This window comes from Enhydra lutris, unplaced genomic scaffold (genome assembly GCF_002288905.1).
Source record: "Enhydra lutris kenyoni isolate GAN:26980312 unplaced genomic scaffold, ASM228890v2 scaffoldscaffold5, whole genome shotgun sequence".
NCBI lineage: Eukaryota > Metazoa > Chordata > Mammalia > Carnivora > Mustelidae > Enhydra > Enhydra lutris.
The window spans coordinates 8,075,630-8,097,728 of record NW_019154089.1 but is presented as its reverse complement, the minus strand read 5'-3'; the positions used below and the strand labels follow the sequence as shown (position 1 = coordinate 8,097,728).

Below are 22,099 nucleotides of genomic sequence, written 5' to 3'. Positions count from 1 at the left end.
ACACATCACAAAATACCTTACCTCCAGTTGCGTGTGAACCACGTGCATCCGAACTATGACCCCTAAAGATATTCACATTTCTCTTAGAAGTGTTCCTAACACAACGTAGGATTTCAGCTTCCATAGTCAAGAAATACAAATGGGTCTGCCACGCCCACCACCAGTCCCTAGCTCCTCATATGATACTTGGGCACATAGAAGATGATCACTACCTGTTGCATGATGAACTGTCAGAATGACAGGAGGCATGCTTACTTCTGGCTTCCCTGTGCGAGGTCACTCCACACCCAAAGCACTGTGCAGCCACATGGTTCACTGGGCAAGCCTCCGGGAGCCTCGCTCTGGGCACCCTGCAAGACCTTCTAGCCAGAAACAGCCGCTTCCCAACCCCAGGATCCCGGGGGCCGGTCATACCTGCAGCAGTTCTGCAGTCTTTACGGTGAGCCCCGTGATGTGCTGCATCCGGAGATTCACTCGAGCCACGACAGGGTCATCATCCTCCTCCAGCCATGAGCTAAGCCAAAGGAGGGAGAGAAAGGAAGGTGGGGAAGGCACCTTACAGGAGGTCTCACACTCTCCCCACAGTCAGGGCCAGTACTAACAGGCAGTACAGGGTGAGTGTTCTAAGTAGGGAAGGTGCTGGCAGGAAGGACAAGCCACGCCAAGCTCCCTGGAGTATAAACTAGGAAGCCCTGGAGATAGGCTGGAGATAGGGCTGGAGCAGCCACCCCCGCCACCCCCACCACCACCACCTCTGCTAACCTTTTGGAAACCCTGTAGCTGGCAACAGTGAGGACGCCTGTCTTGGGATCACGTACAGTGGCTCGTGCAAGCTGGAAGGCAGGAAGAGAGGGCAGACTTATCCTTCTTTGCCTTGAGTGTTTTTCTAGAGAGACTGGGACCAGATCTGCCATTCAGACCAGTGGGGGAAAGAAGTTTTTCAGGTGGTTGGCCCTAGACAAGGCACTGTGATCCTGCAAGCCACGCGAGGGCAGGAGTCTAAGGCCCCCACATTCCTGCTTGGCGGTCACCCCCGGGCCACTGCCCTGCTCTCACCCAGGTCTGTGCTATCTGCAGAACTGTGTCTCTGGAGTCCCCTTTGACCATTCACCCATCTCATTCACCCGTTCTCACCAGGCACACATACCACCCCTGCCTGAGCGCCACCTGTGTGTGGCTACTCCCACCACATTCAGACTGTGTCTCTGTCCCTGAGCCTCAACCTTGTACACTCCTCTTGACCTGGTCCTTCTCAACCACAGCAGCCTCCTCTGCCAAGAAACCTACTCAAACGCCCTTCTGCTGCAGCAGCTCCCACTGGGCTCCCACTGCTGTGAAGAGCAAAGATAGGAGGCACACCTTCTACTCACTTAGGAGCCTTACAAGGTCAGATGACAGCATCTGGAAAGGACTGTACAAGTTGAAATACGTGATCTGCTGCCTGAAAGCCACCTACCTCTCCATATGTATGCTAACACACACACACATCCACAAACACCCCTGACCTATCTCCTATCCTCTCACTCCACAGACAGCTACAGTGGTGCTCCAAGGAAGCACATGCTGCCCAAAGGCAGCTCACTATGCTTCAGCTCTGCACGGTCCTAATGATCTCACACGGGTGGGACCATAGACCCAGATACTCCCACCCCAACAGCACTTCCCCCCGATTTCAATAAATAGTTAATGAGCACCTGCTATGTGGCTGGTGCTACACTGGGTGACCGAGACATGGCCCGTGCCCTCACACAGCTCAGTCTGTGGGAAAGGCAGAAAACTAGCTGCTTAACCCTGCAGCACAATACGGGAGGAGCTGGAAGCAGGTAAGCTTCATGTCTGTGGAAGCTCAGTCTACACAGTCAAGAATGGTCAGGGGAGACCACCTAGCTGAGAATTAATGGGTAAGCAGGAGTTAGCCAGGTAGGGGAGCACTACAGAACAGCAATGCAGAGGTTCAGGCACAAAAATGGGTGTGACACCATCACCGTGGATTAGACATTAGAGGTTAAGATGAGAAGAGGCCAAAGAGGCAAGTGGAGACCAGGCCTAGAAGCAAGTCTGCAGTGAACAAGAAACAGGGAAGGCAGGTAACAGACACTCACAATCACAATGTGGACACCTCAGGGAGAGCTAACTAACGAAGGGCTGGGGTGGTAACAAGGTGGCCAGAGAGGAGCTCCAGGCAGAGGGCAAGGCAAGAGTCAATGGCAGAAGGGATAGAGAGGTGTGGATGCACCAGAAGACTGGCCAGGAGACCACCTTGCCAGGACACTGTGCTGCTGCACCCAGTTCTGGCAACGTGGCAGTGTACCCGGGACAGATGGCTTCCCTGAGCTCCTATCTATGATTCCTCCCAATGACAAGTGCAGCTGCAGCTAAGCCCCATCCAAACATCTAAGCCTCACTGCTGGCCTGACATCCACACGGAGGCTGTGAGCAGCTGTGTTCTCCTCCCAGAGATAGGCAGGGCTATTTTGAAAGCAGGCCATGGACCCAAAAAAAGCAGCTGCCCGGCATTCTCCACAGGCCAAGTTAAACTCATGGGCTCTACTTCAAAGTCAGAATAGCATCTGTCCCTCACAGGCTCCAGAAAGGAGAGGTCAGCTTGTGACAGCCCATGTCATAGCTTCTATTCAAAGACAAGTTTTCCCAACACTCCCCCCACACCACCCCTGCCACACACATGCACATACACACCCAGCATGAAAACACACACAGAAATGTTTTAGTGCCTTCGCCTGAGGGACAACTGAGCAATCTCAGGAGGTCCTACCATAACAAAGCCTCTCTCACCTGGCAACCAGGGAAACAGTCTTCTTCCTTAGAGGACTTTGCAGCTGACCCAGGGAGTAGAAAGGGTGGGTACTGGTCCCCATTCTCCACACACACTTGCTAGACCATCCCTCAGCAACCTCAATGGCCGATTCTGGGGGCTAGATGTCCTTGTACCTCAAGCCAAGGTCGCTTCAAGATGAGGTGCAGGGGGGCCAGGATGGGAACCTATTTTCCGTCTCTCCACAAGTGTAGGGTCTCTTGGCCACTACAAGTCTATCGGGCACAAAGCAACAGAGGCTCCAGCTAAATGTCCCCCTTGTAATCACCAGTGATAGGAAAAGGGTGGGGACATGGTAGGAAGTGGTTCTCTGAATGACGTCAAATGGGAACAAATCTTGTATGAACTAGAAATACAAGAATAATTTTACAGCCTAATGACGCATGTACAAAACCAATGGCCAGCTGCATACTTAGCACCGAAATACCAGAGTGATCTCCAGGAAATTCAGGAAAAAGACCAGGATGCCAAATGTTAACAATGCTCAAGGAGTTCTGGGCAGTTCAATGAGATGATAAAAACAAAGGAAATATAATTATTAGGAAAGAGAAAACAATCTTTATTTGCAGCTGATGACAGTGTCTGAACAATGAAGAGAATCAGCTAAAAATCAAAAGAGTAGTAAGCTGAATAACTAGCTGCACGCTGCAGGGGTCTGTTTCCCTGTGGGTAAAATGAAGACAGTGACAGTGTGCTTACCAGACGTGAGAGTTAACGTATGTTTAAGCACTTAAAACAGGGCCTGTATCACACTTAAGAACTCAGAAAACAGGGGCACTTGGGTGGCTCAGCTGGTTAAGAACCCAACTCTTGATTTCAGCTAGGGTCACGATCTCAGGGTTGTGAGATCGAGCCCTGAGAAGGCACCAGGCTCAGTGGCAGTCTGCTTGAGATCCTTTCCCTCTGCCCACCTCCCCCGCTCACCCTCACTCATGCATTCTCTCTCTCAAATAAATCTTAAAAACAAACAAACAAACAAACAAAAAACCACCTCAGGGGCACCTGGATGGCTCAGTTGGTTAAGCATCTGCCTTCGGCTCAGGCATGAGTCCAGGGTCCTGGGATCAAGCCCCATGTTAGCAGGGAGCTTGCTACTTCCTCTCCCTCAGCCCCTCTCCCTGACCTGTGTTCTCTCTCACTCACACTGCTCCCTTTCTCTCATATAAATTAATCTCCAAAAAAGAAAAGAACTCAGTAAACATTTGCTGTTACTATGAAATGTATTTTTATAATCAATACTTCAGCATATAAAATAGTAAACTAACAAAATGATGTAAGCAGTAAAAATATGATTAAAAAACAACAAAAAAATCTACCTAGGAATAAACCTAACAAGAAATGTACTGAGCATATATGAATAAATTTTATAAGATATGAATAAATGGAGAGACCAGAGTGTGGATGAGAAGACTGAACACTGTAAAGATGTTCATTGTCCATGTCAGTCACTTCTTCACAGCACTAACTAGGAGCTCCACGTGACCCAGGATGGCAGGACCCTATGGCAATTCCCCAAAACTCACCCACACACCAGCCCCCCAGCAGGTGAGCTGACACTTCCCACTGTGGACCTGCCCTGCTCCCCAGGAGTCCTTCTGTCATAGCACTTGGCTGTCCACATTGCTTCCTTCAGTTTTCTTTGCCATTGGACCGTGAACCCACAAGATCAAACTGAGTCTTTAGTACCTCAGGACCCAGATAGCAGACTTACGCTAGACACTGGCAAAGGCCAGTGGAGTAAGCAAACAAACCACCCCATGATAACGGGGATAAGGTGCCCAGGAAGGAACTGCAGACACACGTACTTTGGGTTTCGCGATCTCCTTAATCCTCTCGATTTCCTCGTCAGACATGACATCGTAGTACCTGACGATGTGTGGACTGTCCCACTCATCCTCCTCTTTGAAGGGGGCGATGAGGAGCTGTGGTGTCCTGTTGCCATGGTGGTACCTACAGAAAAGCCTCTTCTGCCTCCGGGGAGTCTGGAGAGCAACAAAGCAACAGGCTCTGGGCATAATGAGTTCTAATCCTCAGCCCCAGACTGGCTGGCTGCAGACGTGTCTCATACCCTGTGTCCAGCAGCTGCTCCCTCCTGCCCCACCACAGAAGAAACAAAAGTCCCACAGCTTGACTGAGAGAAATGATACCCCCACAAATCATGCAATGTTTCCTCTCTTGCAAAAATTCCTCATGTCTATAGGTCCTGCGGCACAAGGTTAATCCCTGAGCCTTCTCACAGAGATATGAGTAAGTCAGAAGGACTGAGGCAGGGGAGAGGCCATTCTAGGTGAAAAAACCAGTGGGAGGCATGAAGATATAGACATGGACAAGGCCCAGAGACTGCCTCATACCTGAGCCTACTGAGGAAGCACTGGGATCCCAGGGCCCTCAAAAATCAGTGACACTGGAGGCTGAGCTGTTAGCTATGGCCACGTCTTCACTACAGAGACCACAGCTTCCCATGCGGCACATCCACACCCATGGTTTTCCTCACAGTGTGAGTCAAGCAGAAGCTGGGCATGCTGGGGTAGGGAAGGGAGCTGAGCAATAACTGAGAGGATTCAAACTCTGCCAGGGACATTGGGGGAGACAGTCTCCTGTCCTATACCTCAGAGAACACCCACCCATCAGCCTCAGCAGATGCTACAAAGAATTGGGCAAGATACTGAGGAAACAGCCTACACACAGAGGAACATCATTCCCAAATCTCCCCATCCAGAGCCAAAGTCTAGGTCCACATGTGGGACCTAGCCATGCATCTCACCAGTTTGACACCCTCCCCACGACAGAGGCTCTCATAGATGTCCCTCTCAGGCAGGTAGTCCACAGGCCTCTCATAGATGCTTTCCTGCGTGGCTAGCCCAGCTTCTGTCTGATTCAATAACATTTTTTCTCTTTCTTCCTCCAACAACCGTTCAAAGTACCGCAGATTTCCTCCAGCTCGTTCGTGGCTCGGGTCTAGAAAGAGCAAAGAACAAGAAGGAAAAGGAAACCACAAACATCTGTTAGGTCATTTAGAGAAATTATTCTGTAAGCAGTTTTCTCTCCCAGCAGCTCATCTGCACGCAGCATTCTGCTTTCCACAGCATCTTACCAGGGCTCGCTGGTCAGAGCAGAAAAGCCAACATGGACTCTCCGGCTTGGCCAGAGATGGGAAAGGAGACACCAAGGAGGCCACCTAGCTAGCCACATAGGGGGCTCTCCTCTCAGGCCGCCCTGGAGGGCCCAACAGCACAGGTCTAGAGAAGCAGTCCAAACTCCTGCCACCTCCTCCCAACTTGGCTGTGAGTCACTTACATCCGTCTCCTAGAGTACATCCATTACTGGTGACCAGATCACATGCTGGCCACAGTGAGAAGGCAGGCTGAAATCCTGGCAAAAAGAACAGCCACATGACAATGCCATAGCCTCATCTTGTGGGCCTCACAACACAAAGGAGCAAGCTTGGCAGGATTACTGTGTCACTCCATAGGTGAGGAAACCAAGGCCCAAAGATACTAACAGATTTAGGCAAAGGTTAGACCGAACAGGAAACCAGGTATCCTGACTCCCAGGCCAAGGCTCTTACTAATATGATAGCATCTACAAAGCTCTCTTCCCCCACATCAGTCTTGCAGAACACTCATATGGTTGCTGGCATCAGACTCAAGGCCCATGAAAAGCAGCAGCAAAAGAAGTCTTTGCTGATCTGTGGAATTCCAGATTATGATTATCCCATCTATCAGTAAAAGGTAGAAGATACAGGATTTAAAAACACAGTGCTTTTAACTTCCTTCAGTCCAACACTTCAAGACACTTATACCACCAATGCCATAGCAAGTCCCACCAGTAAGACCTCGGACCCTGAATGAACGGGTCAGGCCACAATCACTGCAGCAATTGCGAAGTATGGCTTGCCTCCCCAGCCACTCCTGACCACGTGAAGGCTCACCCTGCAGAGCAGCCGTTGCACTGCACCATGGGATTCCTATTTTCAAAGGGACTGTAGAGAGCCACGGGTCTGACTATATCCATAAGCAACCAGGCAAGGGCTAAGGCCAGAAATGAGGTGGGTAAAGAGCTAACCAGCAGCCAGAATGAGCCTGAAAGCAGTACGGCTCGGGTCACTGGCCAGGCAACATGTCAAAGTGGCTCAGTCTCAGGAGAGTGGTCAGGTAGTGGCTGGTGGAGGAACCAGTTCTCCTGCCAGCACCCCCTCAGCTCTGACCTTCCCCTAGAACTTCCTCACCAAGAGAAAGCAGGCGGCGGGTGAGCTCCAGGGCACGGTGCAGGTCACCCAGCTGGAAGACAGCATAGCTCAGGTAGTCCAGCACATCGGCCTTGGCTGTGGTGGCCTCCTCGCCAGCATCGAGCTGCTTCAGCACCTGTTCCATCCACAGGACTGTGTGGTAATAGTCGCCTTCATTGTAGGCCGAGCGGCCCATCCCAAAGCAGTCATCCACACTCAGCATGGCCTGGTACTTGGTTCCTGCAGCAGGAAATGCAAACAGTCAGGCTCTAAAGAGCCGCTGGGCTGGGGAGAGAGATTCCCACAAGGAAGCCTGGGCCAGTGGAAGGGGGGCATCATCCCAGCAGAGTCCCACCCAGACTTCTAAGTAAGCACAAGCAGGCTGGGCCTGCCTGGGACCAGGATTCACAGCCAATCTCCTGGCCACAGACTCCTGTTCTGCCATGTGGGAAGGGGCCTCTGTTGTGAAGAAGCCCAAGAAGCAGTATTCAGGAGAGTATGATGGTCCTGTGAGCCACAGAGGAGATATCTACTGGGCAGCTCGCCTTATGAGTCTGGAAGGTAGAAAAATTAGTTAATATAAAAAACAGAACTTCGATGGCAGCTTCGAGCAAGACTTCCACTTCCAGCAAGACTGTAAGAAGAGAGTAGAGAAAGTGGCTAAGGCCAGAACCCTACAGAGAAAGGACAATGAATGACACTGAGCAGGACTGGAGAGGTAGTAGGAACAGAGCAGGAGCAATGGGACAGATGCCAAGGGAGGTCAGAGCCAAGACTGCAGCACCAGCTTTGACCGTTAGGTGGCGGGGAACTTGGTGAGCATCAGCACTGCAGGTCCTGAGACCACAGGTTGTTTGCTACAGGCTCCATACTGGAAAGTGACTGTGAAAATAGTCTCAGGTCAAGAAGGATGAGATACAGTATGCTAACTATGGGAAAATGTAGGATGTAGGGTAGGGGTAAGGTGGGAGGGACATGAGTATACTTCTCAGGGAACAATGAAAAAGCAGGCCCCATGCAGAAGAAGGAAGGGCTGTGACCCTCCCTGGAAGGCAGGGGAGTCTCTGTTAACCCCATTAACAGACCTACACATGGGTGACATGTAAGAGCTGCCTTAGAGGAGCTTCTTTCTGCCTAATGTCCAAGGTGGGGCTCTGTCCACAATGAAACCCCTACTGCAATGGGTTGGCTACTTCAAAGACAGAGGTCTGCTCACCATGATGCCTCAGCATTAGGCAATGTGGGATAGGAAGATGAAGAGAGTAAACACGAGATGGAGTTAGTAGACGGGCTAGTGATCAAGGGGTTCCTTGAGCCCCTGGTCATTATCCTTGGGCCTCTACAGATCTCCTTTAGCTATGCAGTTTTCCGGAACACACAATGAGGCACAATATAACACAGCAGCTGAGCCAGCTGCACAAAGCTGGCTCCGTGTGGGCCTCGCTAGGGATCCCACCAGCTGTGTCACAATGGATAAATTACTGAGCCTCTCTAACTCTCAGTCCCCTTAGGTCTAGAGTTAATACCATCAATTTTAGAGAACTGGTGGCAAGAAGTCAATGAGATGACACATAAAGATGTCTTCTATGATCTCCAGGATGCTAATAATCAGTAGCTATAATCCACATATCCTACAGAGGCCAAGAAGGTAAAGAACAGCTCCCAGAAAAAAAAAAAAAAAAAAAGGAAGAAGAGCTCCCAGATATTCAGCATCCTCCCCAGAAGCCCATCAAAAGTCTATGCCTTTGGAGAGCACTCCCTAGAGAGTGCTCTTTATTCAGAGAACTGAATGCCAAAGGGCAATCAGACATGAGATCTAGCTGATCGGGTAGGATAGGCAAGGAAGCTAGGTGGTGGGTAGTTTAGTACAAACTTAATATAGATAGGCAAGTAGGCCCAGGAAAGAGGACCATACAAGACCTCAAAAACCACACACAGGAGGAATTTGGGTTTAGCACTTAAAGTTAAGCTTTGTGATCAGGAACTGATATAAACAGAGATGCACTTAAGACCACATGGAGAATGATTTTAAGGAGTGAACTAGAGATAGAAGAAAAGTCAGAAAGTTATTTCAATAATCCAGTTGAGAAATATGTGATGAGGCTGGAGTCAGGGCCTCCAAGTAAAGACGACACAAGAGAGGCAGAATCCATGGGCCTTAGGATTCTGACTTGGGCTGCCAGTGGCCAGAGCTGCTGTTTGCTCAGGCAAGGAGCAAGAGAGGAAGGTAAACATTTCACAAGGCAATGAGGACTTCTCTTTGGAACACGTGACTTTGGAGGAGCACAGAGAACACCCAAGTGGAGATACCCCAAAGGCATTTGTCTTCAGTAGCTGGAATCTTTGGTGATAAGCCTTGATAGGAAACACAGAAGTGAACATCATCTATGTACATTTGATGGAAATGGCTGGGCTCACCTGCAGAAGGTGCTCAGGGAAAACTCTACCTAAGGAAATCCACCTTCCCTGCCCCTCTAGAACAAGCAAAGATCTGTTAAATGAATGTGCAAGGTCAATGCTTGGGTGTGGCTCTCTCCTTCTACCAACCATTCTCATAGCTACGCTGGAACACATCTTGCAGGTGCCCTAAGGGACCTTCTCTCACTGGCTTCGTGGCCTGGCTTGATCTAAGATTTGACAGAGTCAGGAATAAGAAGTCTACACTCCATCACATTGGTTCACCAGACTCCTCAGTGCTACAACTCTGGACCTTAACCAGCCGCCAGCAGAGTGTCTCTTTGTCCTACATACTGTGATTCCCTGGGCTTGTGCCTCTTCCCGGGTCCTCAAGGGTGAGTGACATCCAAAGTATAATGGGGTCTAACTGAACCCCATGTTTTATTGGCCTCTAACAGTCCCCCAAACCAAATATACCTTCTTCTAATCATACTGAGGTAATCAGGAGAAAGGGGCATGTTTTTGAAAAAAAAGAGAGAGAGAGAGAGCAGAAAGCCAAAAAGAGAAGCAGTAGAGATCAGTACCCTAGAATTCAGGGAGTATCAGGAAGACTGAGACAATCAACGTGCCAAACACTGCTGAAAAATTAAAGGACATTCTGCCTGAAACTCAGCCACTGGCTTTAGCAGCTGAGTGGCCACTAGAGACCTGGCAGGGACAGGATCAGTGGATGCTGAGCAAAGAGGCCAGACTGCGTGTTCAGGAGGACCTGGGAAGCAAAGAAACACAGAGCATGTGGATGACTGTCCAGCAGCCTAGCCAGGTTAGGCTAACCAACAGATCCATCAGCACCAGAGACTCAAAAGGCCTTGGATCCTGAGGGAGGGGTTTGTAAGATTAGTAAGAACCCACAGTGTGTGAGCTCAAGGGGAAGAGCCAAGTGGGGTGGGCCAAGAAGGAACAAGGCAGAGACTGTAACTGAGGACACACAGGACACCGGACAGTGAGTCCAGAGATCAGTCTTTGTCAAAAAGAAATCAGAGGGTGTGGGGACAGAAGCAGGTCTGGAAGAAGATTTGAGCAGTGTTCAGAGGGCAGAGGCCGAGGGGTTCTGAGCAGCAGCCTTGGCTCTCTCTGAGTGGAGAGAAGAAAAGAGAGAGGAGAGGGAGAGAAGGGGAGGAGCTGAGGGGAGGTGGCTGCCATGGGAATGGGAGGGGACTGGCACCAACTGGAAACCCAAGAGAGCATCACCACCAGCAGCTGATGGTGTGCTTGAGGGTAAAGACCACAAGATGGTGGTGGCTCCAACTCTGTCCAGAGGCCACAGTAGACACACACCCAGTGCATGGGCAAAGCCTAGAGTGGTAAGGTACCTGGAAGTTGTCCTTTGGAAATCGTGTCTGGGTCCAGCTTGTACGTGTCCTGAAGTCTCATCAGGGCCTTGGCAGCTCCCATTTCATCCTCATCAGTAGGGAAGAACTGCCGCTGCACAGAGAGGTTGGCAATAAAACCTTCCAAATGAGAGTGAGAACAAGAGGTTACCTTTGATCCAGGGGCGCAATTCCACCTGGGACCAGAAAGGTACCCAGTGGAGGGTTTCTGGCTAGTGCAATCTCCCTGCCCCCTCCCTCAAAGGCGGTTCCCCCTTCCTCCAGGAAGCCCTCCCTGATGGCTCCAGTCCATGAAGATCTCTCTTTTCTTCCTCCTCACTGTACGGACTGCCTGTACTGCTCATTTGGAATTGAACAAAGATGGCCCACAAACCGGTTAACATGTGGGAGTCTGAGAGTCTTGGCTCCAAAGCACTCAGTCAAATCTGGTGGAGACAGAAGGGACAGAGGACAGAAACAGTAATTGAGAAGGACACAGGAGAAGACTCACGGAGGACCTATTGATCACTTAATGGAAAATGAATCACATGGAAAACCTCGATCCAGGATCACTGGGGGGACCAGATAAACAGACCTCCAGCCCACATTCCAGGTCAAGGAGTCTAAGGAACAGAGGTAGTCAACTCAGGGAACCTAGCTAGCCACTGATTACTGACTATTGGCCCTTATCATCTAGAAAAGTGATGATGACAGTCTTGGAGGGATTTAGTGCTGTCTCCATCCTTCAGATTAGGGACTGGGGGACCATCTGGCCAGAACAAGCATTGAGGTGGGCCTGCCCAAGCCCAGTGGAGTACACTGAGAGACCACACTGGCTCTTCCTATTGCTCTCTCGAGGACTCCCACAACTCAGACCTGCCATGAACTCAAAGGCATGAGCTCCCCGGATATAGTGCACAAGGCCACAGTTTGGAACTTAGGCCAGCCCCTGCCAGAGACGTGCCCAAGGACGCTGTTCTGGGACTCCAAGCCCTAGCTCTTAAACAGGATATGCACCTTTTGTATCTCAGGACTCCAGGTGGAGGCCAGGCCTTCCCAAACTGATTCAGGAGTTTCAATGCTACCTATGAGCTAAGAATTGGGAGGGGAACCCCAAGGTCCTTTCTTCCCTGGCCTCTTCCTCAGGGCAGCAGTACCCACGGTCACCTACTCTCAGGACCTCAGGTTCAAACACCCACTTCTAACCATGCCTGGGGACCCAGGGATCAAGAAGTTGTAATCCTGCCTTTCTTGGTGGCTGCCCAATCAGGGATTCTAAGAGTCTGGAATTCAGGAAAAAGAAAACATGCCCCCAGAAAAAGCCACACCGTCAGCACATCCCCCTCATTTCAGAGGCAAGAACTCTCAAGTCAGAGGTGAAAACAACCTATTGCTCTCAGGGCCTGTCCTGTCTGCCTTCTGGTAATTATAAGGTTTTCTACAAGAACCAGATGTTGACGGTGGGGGCGGGGTGTGGAGAGCAAGACTAGGGAGCGGAAGGTCATCCAGGCAGGCTTATTCTACCCGTTGGGCCGTGGAGTGCCGGCAGAACAGCCAGTTCTGAGCTACAGCCCCAGGATGGAAGACAGGGGCTGGGAAAGGCAGCCACCGCTTCTGGAGGCAGTGAGCTCACTGGGCACAGCTCCAGCCGGGCTCAACTCACCAACCCCTCCCCAGAGGCCACCCTGCCCCCAGCCAAGCCCAGCCCAGTCTGGCCTCATGGACTGAACTGCTCAGCCAGAGACAACCAGTCTGAAGTTAATCAGCACTCCCGACTGTGGGAGCAGAGGCACTCAGTCCAGGAGGCTGAGCCCAGGGCTGGCTGGAGTCAGGAGGGCCAACTTCCACGCCTGCCCCACCACCTCCTGCTGAGAGGAAAATGTTAGAGCATAAAAAATACCAGCAGAGTAAAAGATACCAAGCACGGTCAAAGCTTTAAAGCTTTAAAAAGTTCATACTTTGACCTAAATACCACTTCTAAGAATTTAAACTAAGAAAATAATCAGAGAGGGCGTCTGGGTGGCTCAGTCAATTAAGCATTGGCCTTCCACTCAGATCATGATCCCGGGGTCCTGGGATCCAGTTGGCAGCCTGCTTCTGCCCTCTCCCTCTGCCCTCCCCACCCCTCATTGTTCATTCAGTCACTCTCTTTCTCTCTCTCTCAAATAAATAAAATCTTAAAAAAATAATAATAAACTTCAAAAAGAATTTAATAAAAGAAAATAATCAGAGGTAGGCACAAAGATGTATATGCACAATTGCTGATAATTTGGAAACAATCCCACATCCACTAACTTGACCAATTTCACACTATATCAGTTTGAGTTATTACTATGTAGCCATTAAAACCATGCCCTATAACATATAATAGACATTTAAAGAAGCTGGAAAATTCAGGAAATCACTGTATGCTTATGGCACAAATCTGCCTACAGATATGTTTTATTTCTAAAAGGTATGAATGGGAATGAAGTTAGATGAGGCCCATAATCCCCAGCTTATGCTGGCCCCATCACCCAGCCCACTTGACTCACTTTTGTTTTTTCGTTTCGTCCCGCAAAGCAAGTGAGTTTGCACTCCCTGGACTATATGAATGGGTCCATTTCTTCTTTTAATGTAAATGCGAGTTTAGGAAGACAGGAATTTTAATAGTGCTTATCACGAGACAACTGGGTTAAGAACTCTAATTTACTTACATCATTTTATTTCCTAACTTTTCTACAAAAACACACAAGTAAAGCACGTTTTAAAAAAGTATTTAAAAAGTATAAAAAAAAGGGGGGGGGAATGAACACACTAGGACAAGGCAAGAACTGATTATTGCTACATAATAAAAACAAGGACAGCCAACTGCTAGGGGCCCACAGAAAAGGGAGATGGCCACAGGCCTGGCAGGGTGCATTATCGACACACCGCACATGCCCACCAACAATGGCAGAGCCAGGACAGGCTCAGACGGACACTCCCCATACACGGGCACACAGACCACTGGCCCCCAAAGCACCTGCTCACCATTCCTCACCTGCAGCCGAGTCCTGAAGGACAAGGTCCTCCAGTGCAGGCCAGTCTGTGTTCAGTCGCTTCACCAGTTTATAGGCATTCACGGGGTGGGCCAGGTAACCTTCAGGGTCAGCAGCTGACTTGCTGGTCAAGGCTTCCATTTTGTTGGCCCAGCTGTGGAAAGAGAGGAAAAGGAAGACTTAACATGCCCACTCACACAGGTCTTGACCTATGGTAATTTCCCTGGTGAAACCCCTTTTTCTATGGAGAGGCAATATAAAATGAATACAGCAACTTCCCACTGACATTTGTAGCCCCTTAATCTAGAGAAGAGGTGGGAATCCTCATGTATGCAAAAAGGCTCTTAAATAGGGAAGGGAAAAGCAGGGAGTCCTTAGCCGGTACACTGAGCCATTCTGGAGAACTGGCATGAAGTAACCTCCAGGCCAGCCCCTCATGGCTCTCTCAAGCGCTTCCTCTTATGAGCACCCTGGATGGGTTCTGGGGCAGGGGGTGCTTAGGACATCAGATACCTCTTAATCTTGGAGAGCTTGGCTTCCTCCACAAGGATATACTGCTTCAGAGACTGCACCAGGTCCTTCTCTGCATAAATTAAGTCAGTCATATGCCCTGCAAGGAAAGAGAAAAGGGCCAGTAAGAAACAGATCAGGGACATCCATCCCCCTTCCCGAGGCACAGAACACCAGCACAGAGGCAAGTCCTCTGGATCACTAGCATAGCAACTCTCTTGGGATCAAAGGGACTTGGGAGTTAAAGGGGGGCAAGGCACTCACATGGTCTTGGCCCCCAGCTTCAGTAATACAGGGGTGGAGGCTCCCAGGGGAGGGTTAGATGAGCACACTGGGAGAGCCTTAAGGAAGAAGCCCCAAATCTCATTCTCCTACCAGCACCTGGCTTGGTCATGTCACCAGGGCCTGGACATCCTAAGGGCTTCTTTGCTCAGAACCACTCTCTGGCCTGGACAAAGACAGTCAGAAGGCCAGGGAGCCCAGGAGCCGCCTGTGCTTCTCAGGGAGGAGAGGAGTTGAGACAGCTGGCTCCCAGCAAGGACATTCAGGTCATCAGGGCCTCAGAAGGGGAAACGGCAGCTCCACAAACCCTACTTTCCCCAGAACTTGTCAAAACCAGTGGGTGAGCCATCCCACCTTGAGTGAGAACGGGCTTCAGGTGGTGACATTCCCTGGCACTTGAGCCAAGGATGGCTCAAGAAGATAGTCTTGTTGGCACATACCAATAGAAGTGAAGAATTCAGCCTGCACACAGCCCAGGACACCAAACCAGGCCACCAGCAATGTGGGCACCCAGCCTTTCATGGTCACAGAGAGCAGTGTCTGAAAGGCATTCAGTGACAGCCACTGGATCAACAGGTGAAAAAAGCAATGTAGGTGAAGACATACATATACATGTGCACATAGATACACCAAACGTGCTAAAATCCTGACCTAGGACACAGAAACTAAGGATATTCTGCACCAGCAGTGGAAAGAGGCCCGGGTGTGCAACCAGTGATGTGTGCTCAATTCTGGCCCCTGCTCTGGGAGGCCATGTCCCCTTGGGAGAGCCCCTGTGCACCCGATTCCCGGTAACTGCCAGCAACATGGAAAGGCTGAATGGTGTGGGAGTCAGTCCCCTCTGCTTCCAATATTAGTCCAAGATTCTAGCCCACCCCTTCTCATTTCACAGATTGCTTGTCTTATTTCGGTCTTTCTTTCCAACCCATGTGTCAGGACAGTGCCAGGTCCCCTGCTGGGGACCCACAGGTAACATGCAGCTTCTGCATGTGAGGAGACTGAAAGGACAGGAGAAACAATGACGGAAAGAGAATGTGCCACAATAGGCTCCAGAGGACCCACACCCAAAATGAGGTGTATAGCAGAGGGCTGGCCAGAGGGGAATAAAACCGCCCCCTGCCAGTCTGCACCCGGCCACAGAAAAGGCAGCGTGGGGAGCAGGCACTCTGGGCAGACACTACTCTTCCTGTCTGCCACCTCACCAGACACCATCCTCGCTAGCAAGTCACCACTCACAAATATCTGCTGAAGATCCACATAGGCTATTTACCGAGTTAGGCATCTGGGATATAAAAAGCAATCAGCCATGCAAGGCCAAAACCCTGGGATGGGATGGACTGCTGACATGGATTCAAGACCGGCTTCTGGTTTCTCGTTAGCCTAGAAATAGCCAGATTCAGCTGTGAGGGCACAACCTGGGGCAAGCTCCACTGGCAGGGGACCTGAGTACATAATAGAAGCTTTGAACATGGTCTCCCAGCTCAGCCAAGCAACCCAGCACACACCTGAGCCCCACCTCTACCAGTCCCTTCTCTTCCTGCTCAATGTCAGCCAAGCCCCATGGAAATATACTAAGAGAAAACAGGGGAAAATGAAGAAAATACAAATGCTTTTCCCCAAAATGGAAGCCTTACCTGACAGAATTCCAAGTCTGAGCTAATGCCAGTTCATTTTTTGCCTGCTCTGGTTAAGAGACACACAGTCATGCCGACCACTTCTCGCCTTGGAAGAAATTCCAACCCACTGTGGTTCCAGGTTAGGCTCAGCCCAACCACAAGGCCCAACCCCAAACGGGTTCCTCTATCAGAAAGAGGAGAGGATGAATGAATGGCTGCATTTGTTCATGTCCCTGCCAGATGTCTGCAGAGCCATGAGCATGGCCCGTCAGTGGCCTAGGTGTTGGGGGCCGAGATGCACAGAGCCACGTCTTTTGGGCCAGAACCTGCTGCAGGGCACAGAATATCAGGCTAAGCAATGGATTATACAGTTAGGGCAACAGAGAAAAGCAAGTCACTGAGAGAAGGTGAGCAGGCCATCAGCCCCGAGGTGGAGTGCAGGTCCTCCGTGTTCCAGCCACAGGTCTGCTTCCAGGTTTCACATCCTCTGTATCTCCAGCCCAGGATTCCTGAAAGCCTCTCGTTGTGCTTACAGAAGCCCCTTTACAGGAGTACTATATGTTATATACTAGAGTACTATATGTTCCTTTTACCTCAAGAGGCTTAACTAACTCAGGAAAGCACCTTCTATAGGTAAACAGAAGGAATGGTAAAGGGTGCCTGGGTGGCTCAGTTGTTAAGCATCTGCCTTCGGCTCAGGTCAAGATCCCAGGGTTCTTGGATTGAGTCCCACATCGGGCTCCCTTCTCAGCAGGAAGCCTGCTTCTCCCTCTCCCACTCCCCCTGCTTGTGTTCCCTTTCTTGCTCTATCAAATAAATAAATAAATTTTTTTTTAAGATTTTATTTATTTATTTGACAGAGAGAAATCACAAGTAGGCAGAGAGGCAGGCAGAGAGAGAGGAGGAAGCAGGCTCCCTGCTGAGCAGAAAGCCCGATGTGGGGCTTGAACCCAGGACCTGGGATCATGACCTGAGCCGAAGGTAGCGGCTTAACCCACTGAGCCACCCAGGCGCCCCTAAATAAATGAAATATTTTAAAAAATACAAATTAAAAAAAATTTTTTTTAAAAGAAGGAACAGTAAAGTCCAGGGCCAAGAGGTTGGATCTGTGGACATGAGGGACCAGCCAACTGCCTGTCTGGGATGGTAGGAGAGCAGGGCCCCGGAAGGAGACCAGACAGACACAGTTGGAAGGAGGGGAGCCCAGCATTTCTCCCCTGCTGTGTCTCCAGCTGCAGTGGCATACCTCTTCAGAGATGGGGTGACAAGTTCAAGGGAGGGAGACATCTTTGTGTTCCTCTCAAATCCTCCTGGTGATAATGTCCAGGGTTCATGCCGTACAGCACTCAGGGAAAAGCAGCCAGGTTCCTTCATTACATGAATACCAGCTGTCATTTCTCTGGAATGTACTCTCTGGCTTAGACTAAGCCCATCCATGAATACAGCCCAGAGGCAGAGCCCCCAAAGAATCACAGATGGGGTTTTGGAAAATGGCTTGCCAAGAGCCTGTGAAGTCCTGCTCTGATGGAGGAGGGGAAGATTACTCCAATGGTCAGAGAGCAAGGTACCCCCAAGCAGCCCCTAGACTTGTCGCCTCAGGCAGGGATGCCCTAGAGTCCCAGCATTTCCCTCGTCCTGACCCTGAATGCTACAGGCTTTGTATGAAAAGTTTTCTAATTAGGGCCAGGATGGGAAGAGGTAGCATCCAAGAGCAACTGTCCCACAGTGTGGGAAAGGCCAAGCCCCTACTTGCCTTGGCCCCAATCCTATCTCATACCTTGCTTGGGACAGAGTAGGTGGGAATGTGTATGCATGCCCGGTACCCCTCCCCTACCCCAAGTGTCCAGTGCTGCCAAAAGCCCTTCCAGGAACCCTCATAAATCCATGCTGAATAGACCTGGAAATAGGCAACATCAAACCTCTTTTTATGAAAAACAAAACACAAAGTGGCATCAAGCCTAAGAAGAAAACCAATATTGAATTTTATCTGCTCTGCATCTCAAGTTTAGAACAATGTCTGACCCATATCAGGCATCCAACAAATAAGGCTTCACCACAGACTTGTTCAAGTTAGAAACAACAACAGAAAATGTTACATTTTTTTCCACATAATGGACTGTTATGCATTGTTAAGAATGGACACTGTATGCATAGTAAGTCCCAAGTTTGGACACCCACAGGGAGGTTCTCCAAAGACCACCAACACCCCAGTGACAATGATTCACTCACCAGGTGACCAGCACTGTTTCTAAGCACAGACAAATTCCAAGACATACAATCAGAGGCCCCAACAAGCCTGCTCTTTGGAAAGGACATTTACAATCTGGCCAAATGGCCATGAAAAGAGGTTTCCAGCTGCAAACCAGCAGCGTCCTTAGCTTCTCCCCTTACCTCATCAGGCACGAACCTCTGCCAAGCTCCCAGCTGCAACCCAAATGCAACAGCTTGAATTTTAACAATGTATTTAACAGCCTAGAGACTGAACATGGATTTGCAGAGTACAACCAGGTCTTGCCTGGCACTAATCAAGAAGCCGCCTGCCTTCTGTGAAGGAGCAAAAACCTGTCTGAAAAGGGCGCCCCCCAGTGGCCCTGATTCCCAGTGGTGTGGCCAACTCTGGAACACCAAAGCCATGAGGACCTGTGAGTTGTGGAGAGAAGGTCCCAGAACTTAGGCACATGGAGGTCCATTCAGGCCCAGAAGCTGGGCCCCGGGAAGGACGGAAGGCACCCTACTCTCCTTACCTGACATCAGGCCTCAATCATCAACCTGCTCTGAGCCACCCCCAATTCCTTCCAACAGCAATTCTGGCCCCTTCTCCTACCGGTCTCTCCTCTCATCTGGCGTCCCCACGGCCAACCTCTGCTCTACAAAGCAGCCAGCATGGCTACCGCAGCTCCTCATTTGGTCTCTCTCTCCACTGTCCTCGGGATCAAGTCCAAACTCCTTAGCTCCAGGGCCTTTTTGACTCTGCATGACATGGCCTGATGGCCCTCCCCAGCCCCATCTCATGACTCTAGGTTTCCAGCTTCGGATACTACCTCACATGGAAAAATATTCTTCACTGAGGGCTTTCTTCACTGAAACCTCAATGTTCACCTGCATCCATCCTTATACTTCTCTATCAGGTATACGAACATGTTGATTTGTACCTCCCATTGGGTACCATCAAAACCACAGCGTCTCCTGCTTCCATAGCTAAGCAATGAAGGAGCAGAGAAGCCTGTAAAAATCAACATGCAAAGTCCAAACTGGACTTTCAGTCAGGGGCTTGGCAGAGGCTTGGCAATCTAAGTGTGACTAACTCTTAAGAAGGGACTACAAATGAGAACACAATCCACAAAGCAATATATAGGATGCCTCCGATGTCCCACTTCACAGCCTCTTGGCCTCACCAGTCTCCCGGGCCCTGGGTCTCTTGCCAGGCCTCAGAGTCAGTGGGGAAGTGTGTGCAGGTCCCCGATCTCTGGCTCTTCCTGTACTTCCAAACTCCACAGAAATACTGTACTGGCCTCCTCTGTGGCTGCTGGGGAACTCGGGTAATGCAACCAAGGAGCAAGAGGGAGCTAACTCCCATGAAGCAACTGAGCAATGAAGACAGAAGACAGGAGGAGGTCAGCAGATAAATTCCCTCACGAGGCCTCCGCTGACAAACTGTTCTGCAGGCATGGAGTTTCTGCAGAGCTCCCCCAGAGATATCCTGCATGGCAGCTACTGGCCAGCTGACTAAAGCACCACCCTGTGCCTTCCAGCCTTCTCTCTCTCAGGTTTCTTTTCCCTTACCCTTGCTGCTCTACACCTTCCAATAAGGCATGAAGCACTGCCTCAGGCTCTGCTTTTTGGGAACCACAATTTGTATCTCCAAAAATCTCTCATTTCTACAATCTAATCCTCATGAAAACATGTAAACTAGACAATCATCTCCATTTCAGATACAGAAGCTAGAAAAGTGAGGCTGAGCAAGAGTTTCCCGCATACCTAACCTGCTACCACACATCAGGGGCAGAGCTGAGACTCAAACCCAGAGCACACTTTCCATCAGATACTGCAACCACTCAGTCCCACTCAGTAACATCTACTGCCTTACAGCCCGAGGGTCTCCCGCAAGGAGGAGGCACTCTGACCTAGCAGAGCAGGCCTGCCCAGGTGAAGGACTTTATCAAGGTTCACCAAACAGCGGCATGACATTCCGGGCTGGATTCCACCAAAAGGTGGACAGCACCATGGGGCCTCAAGTTCAGGTGAGCAGTCACTCCCACCTCAGACATCATGGCACTCAGCAATGACCACCCAGCTCCAGGCAAGGCAGCACCGTCTAGTCAGGAGTCAGACAACCCCAACTTCAATCTCAACTCCACTATCACTACCTGGCTTTGTGACTTCACATGAGTTCCAGATCTCTCTGAACCTGTTTCCCATCTATATCATGGTGATGAGGACCTGTATCTCACAGGGTTGTTGCGAAGACTGAAGGAGATGGCGATTATCAGTGGGCAGCCTACCATCCTGCACAGCGTATACCAGACATCAGCATCCATGGTATTGGAAGAACATCAGTAGACCTTAAGACGCCAGCTGCCGGGCTAACGCCTGGCAAAGAAGAAGAGTCCAGTCTAAGGGACAGACAAGATGAAAACAAAGCAGATACCAGGCAATCTCCACATCCCACAAGGGCCAAAAGAAATGAAACATACTTGAGAGAGCAGAATCAGAAATAATGTAGCACACTGACCATCAGGGAATAACCCTGGAACAGGTCAAACAGTAGCTCATCAAGGAAAGAAAGCTCTCTGGCAAAAGGCATGGGACTGGACTAATACTCTCAGATATCTTATATTTCCTTACCTCTGACCTACTGGTTCTGAGCTCCTACAAGTACCAAGTCTCAGGATTGTGGCCACACAATGGTCCTTGGGAGTACCAGGTACAGAGCGGGCAATACTCTAGCAAGCACTTCCTGAAAGGTCTAGAACACGTACTGGTCTGTGAACAGGCTCAGACTGATCCAATCTGAGTGGAGAACTCACTACCCAAATAGTTAATCCTCTGCCTGGCAATGACACCACTTGAACAAAAACTCTCTTCTGGGGTCCAAGAAGTCTAGTCCATACTTTTCATTCTCCTCCACCCCTTCTGAGAATAAAAACCATATCCTTCAGTCCACATCCCCAGCAAAAACCCCAGAGACCACAGGAGCCACCAGCCCTTTCACTCTAAAACAGGCTGATGTTCCACTTTGGGGCACATCCAAACTGCTAGATTCAAGCAATCTCGGTTTAACTCTCGCTCTAGCATTCTGTCTAGGCTTGCACGTGCCTGCATCAGAGCATTTCCTGCCAATGACCATCTGCATAAAATTAAATTCTTGACAGATCCCAAGAGCCAGGGACACACCCACCAGCCCAATGTACACTATCAGCCAGCGTGGCCACAAATCGGCCAAGGTCTTGCATCCAGCCTCAGAACCTCCCATGGACGTGGGAGGGCAGAGTAAAAAGTCAGGCTCTGTCAGGAAATGAGTACAACCCAGATTCCCTCACCCAAGTCATTCCACAGGGCTGCACCCACACCATCTCTTTCTGAGGAGTAGTCACACTCTGAGCTTCTCCTCTGCCACACGGCCAGCTGCCAGGCTGAAGCAGCAATCTCGGGGAGATTATGAGCTACCTACGGGCAAGGAGGGTGTCACCACCCCCTCCTTCCCCTCTTCCTCTCCCTCCTAATTCCACCCTGAGGCACACTCCAAGCAGAAGGCAGGCACTGGGGAGGTACTCAGGGAATGAACAGAGATCAGCTATGCACAGGCTATAGCAGTGGCTAAGTAAGCACTCTCCCAGGCACCC

At 50.2% G+C, this 22,099-nt stretch overlaps 1 protein-coding gene across 2 annotated transcripts in view; it reads right to left on the bottom strand.

Annotated features, from left to right (window-relative positions):
- The window catches only part of LOC111141223 (prolyl 4-hydroxylase subunit alpha 2), a 48,892-nt gene that overhangs the window by 10,629 nt on the left and 16,164 nt on the right, over window positions 1–22,099 (bottom strand). For both annotated transcript variants that reach the window (XM_022493636.1, XM_022493635.1), the window contains exons 3-11: window positions 15,081–15,180; window positions 14,362–14,458; window positions 13,851–14,002; window positions 10,832–10,969; window positions 7,062–7,301; window positions 5,598–5,791; window positions 4,639–4,815; window positions 763–833; window positions 415–514 (exon numbers count right to left, since the gene is read on the bottom strand). In XM_022493636.1, the coding sequence (XP_022349344.1) occupies window positions 415–514; window positions 763–833; window positions 4,639–4,815; window positions 5,598–5,791; window positions 7,062–7,301; window positions 10,832–10,969; window positions 13,851–14,002; window positions 14,362–14,458; window positions 15,081–15,162 (1,251 nt within the window). In that variant the 5' untranslated portion in view covers window positions 15,163–15,180. The remainder of the gene's footprint in view (window positions 1–414; window positions 515–762; window positions 834–4,638; window positions 4,816–5,597; window positions 5,792–7,061; window positions 7,302–10,831; window positions 10,970–13,850; window positions 14,003–14,361; window positions 14,459–15,080; window positions 15,181–22,099) is intronic.